Source organism: Sinocyclocheilus rhinocerous, unplaced genomic scaffold (genome assembly GCF_001515625.1).
Source record: "Sinocyclocheilus rhinocerous isolate Xijiao unplaced genomic scaffold, SAMN03320098_v1.1 scaffold2032, whole genome shotgun sequence".
Taxonomy (NCBI): Eukaryota; Metazoa; Chordata; class Actinopteri; order Cypriniformes; family Cyprinidae; genus Sinocyclocheilus; species Sinocyclocheilus rhinocerous.
In genome coordinates, this window is record NW_015634013.1 from 88,471 (window position 1) to 91,643 (window position 3,173).

The 3,173-nt window shown below is 35.1% G+C and overlaps 1 protein-coding gene across 4 annotated transcripts in view; it reads left to right on the top strand.

Annotated features, from left to right (window-relative positions):
• Positions 1 to 2,799, top strand: part of LOC107744995 (coiled-coil domain-containing protein 136-like) — a 29,654-nt gene extending 26,855 nt beyond the window's left edge. For 2 of the 4 annotated variants that reach the window (XM_016558831.1, XM_016558832.1), the window contains exons 9-10: positions 278 to 392; positions 2,290 to 2,365. In XM_016558831.1, the coding sequence (XP_016414317.1) occupies positions 278 to 382 (105 nt within the window). In that variant the 3' untranslated portion in view covers positions 383 to 392; positions 2,290 to 2,365. Of the gene's footprint in view, positions 1 to 277; positions 393 to 2,289 lie in introns of all 4 variants that reach the window. The other 2 variants (XR_001640550.1, XM_016558833.1) reach the window with 2 other exon arrangements.
• The last annotated feature ends 374 nt before the right edge of the window (positions 2,800 to 3,173 follow it).

The following is a 3,173-nucleotide window of genomic DNA, read 5'->3' on the forward strand; positions in this document are numbered from 1 at the left end:
CTGTCTGTCTGTCTGTCTGTCTGTCTATCTATCTATCTATCTATCTATCTATCTGGTTGTGTTCTCTCCCTTTCATCCTCACACTCTTCATTCTTTCTCTCTATTACTTTTTTATTTTCCATGTTTTATTTACCTGTATTTCCACATGTGCACAAACCTCCCATGTGTAATCATGATCTTATTTTGAGCGTCTGTCTTTTTTTTTCTTTTTTTTTCTCTCACCACCTCTTCCTCCTCCTCCTCTCTCCATCCCTGCACCCCCTGTGTTTTTCCTCAGAGCTCCACTCCTTCGTCTGAGTGCCCTATTCTCTCCATACCCTTCATAGGAATGGTTGTAATAATGGGCCTGATATGGTGCTGCTGCAAGGAGCTCTTGTCCTAAAGGGGGAAAGGTATGGCTTTGCCTTTTCTTTCTCTAAGAGTCCAGAGACGAGCATTTTGTCCCTCCTGTATTGTGAAACTCTTCTTTATCCTGGTCAAAATGTCACTTTTTATAAGCCATAATGAATGGTCATAACTGTCATGCTAAACAAGCCTGTTTGCCCATTGGACACAGTGCCTGATTCCTTACGAGGGCCTTTTATGGATGTGCACATTGTTTCACAAACATAGTTTTCCAGTTAACTACTCTGAAAAACCATATAGTTGCATTTATTCCTGTCTTTTCAGAGGTTTAAAACCTCCCTAAACAAAACAGAAACCCTCATTCAGGATGGAGTACGTTAAAAATGGGTCAATTCTTTGAGTAAACGTAGTCCTGTTTACAGAAAAAGCATAAAGAACATCCCGTTCCCAAAGGGAGTTGACTTGTTTTTAGAACATTGCCAAATTAGATTGTGCTTTTGTAGTTTGGACAGAAGAATTTCTGCATCATAGACATTTCTTATGTTCTTCAGTCAGGAAGTTTGGCACCATGAAAAATCAAGTCATATTCAGACATCCTCTGAGATTTCCGAATGTTATTATCCCAGCCAAATGCATGACACAACTCTGATTTCAACAGTTCTGCTGCCCAGCGGGGCCGACTGAAGCCACACGCACACAGACTTACACAGTTCTTTGATTCTGCTGGACAGTTATGTGGTTTCCACTGCCAATCTCACAACACCAGATGGAGAGAGAGTAATAGAGTATGTAAAAGAGAATGTGTGCGACAGTGATTGGTGTATTTACTGGGTCATTGCTCTTGGCTTTGTATCTCTCCACATTTCTGGATGGGTATATTTAGCTCTCAAGTCCAGCGCTATTACAGAAGATGACTGGAAATAAACAACAAGTCCTCAGAAGGTTCATTAAAACCACATCAGCTCTGTAGCCTCATTCACTGTCTTCTAGCCAGAGAAAAATTGTGAAACTCTGGGGCCAGTTGCATAAACTTAGCCACCATGTTAAGACTGTGTCTTAAGAACTAGTTTGACCAACTAGCAGTTGCCAAGGGGTAATCAGTCTTACTTTTCCAATACAAATAAGAACAATCTACCTTTTCATAACTGAATTAAAAAAGCTATGACCAGTCTTGAAGAAAACAAATTAGGTGACTAACTTTTTAAGACTAGTCTAAACAGTTTATGCAACCGGCCCCTGTTTGTGTTTCAGTTTCATTGAAATTTGTGAGTTTGTACCGGTTTCAGTTTGGTGAATGCCAAGATGAAATATGAACATCAAAACCTCTTTGTTAAAAAAAGTACATGGATTTTAAAGTACATGGATTTTTCTATCTATCTATCTATCTATCTATCTATCTATCTATCTATCTATCTGTCTAATACAAAATTATTCATTAAAAAAGTTCAGAGGTACAATCAAAATTTTATATCATTAAAATATAAAAATTAAAAAATATGACTAATATGAGTAATATTATCAATTATAAAGGAGAAAAATACAAGAGCAAAAATATCAGCAATTTTATGACTTCTCTTGACCTTATATACTGTATATCTCAGAGGTAAAAATTTTAATAATAAATCAATAAAATTTCAAAATATCAACAGTAAAATATATATGGCTAGTGTAATTGACCAATATATGGCTAATATAATTAATATTAATGTATACAATTTTGGATTTTTTTAATAATATAATTTTGATTTTAATTTTGTCTTTATATATATATATCAAAAAGTAAATGTATATGGCCAATAACTGTTAAACAGCTAGTATCAAAGTTCTGTCCTATAATTAGAATATTAACAAAGAATAAATAAGAGTAAAAATATAAAAAATGTAAATATTGCTTCTCTTGACCTTTGCCCTCTGATGTCATTCTCTTCCTCTCATTGACCTCAGGAGAGTGAGGGAGACTGGAACCTGGTGTTGGTTGTTGCGGTGGCAGCAGCAGCAGTTCTTCTCATTCCCAGTTTCACCAGAGCTCTGGCCTGAGTGCTGGACAGGAAGTGACCTCATCATCCCACTCTGCCCATGGTACACAATTCTATCACCCCGACCACACTTATCCACCAATGGGAACTGAAAACCATCACTCACCTGGGACATACGGGAACACTATAACACATCGCTTCCAAACTTGCCGCTTTTTGGTGTGCATTGTGATGCTGGTTGTTTGCCGTTTCAACTGCTTTGCTCTGCTTTTGTAGACAATCATATCCGTTTCGACCAGCAGTGCTACAGACACTGGCGCCATGCTGTGGGTATTTAAATGGTCAGAATGGAGGACGACTCCAAGAGCTTCTGATTGGTCTGACTCCCGCTTTCCATTTCATCAGTTGTTTTTTCTTTCCCAAAACTTTGCCTTATCACTTTACAATAGAACATTTGCACATTTTACCTCTGTAAACAGATTCCTGATCTATCTGTCTAATACAAAATTATTCATTAAAAAAGTTCAGAGGTACAATCAAAATTTTATATCATTAAAATATAAAAATTAAAAAATATGACTAATATGAGTAATATTATCAATTATAAAGGAGAAAAATACAAGAGCAAAAATATCAACAATTTTATGACTTCTCTTGACCTTATATACTGTATATCTCAGAGGTAAAAATTTTAATAATAAATCAATAAAATTTCAAAATATCAACAGTAAAATATATATGGCTAGTGTAATTGACCAATATATGGCTAATATAATTAATATTAATGTATACAATTTTGGATTTTTTTAATAATATAATTTTGATTTTAATTTTGTCTTTATATATATATAT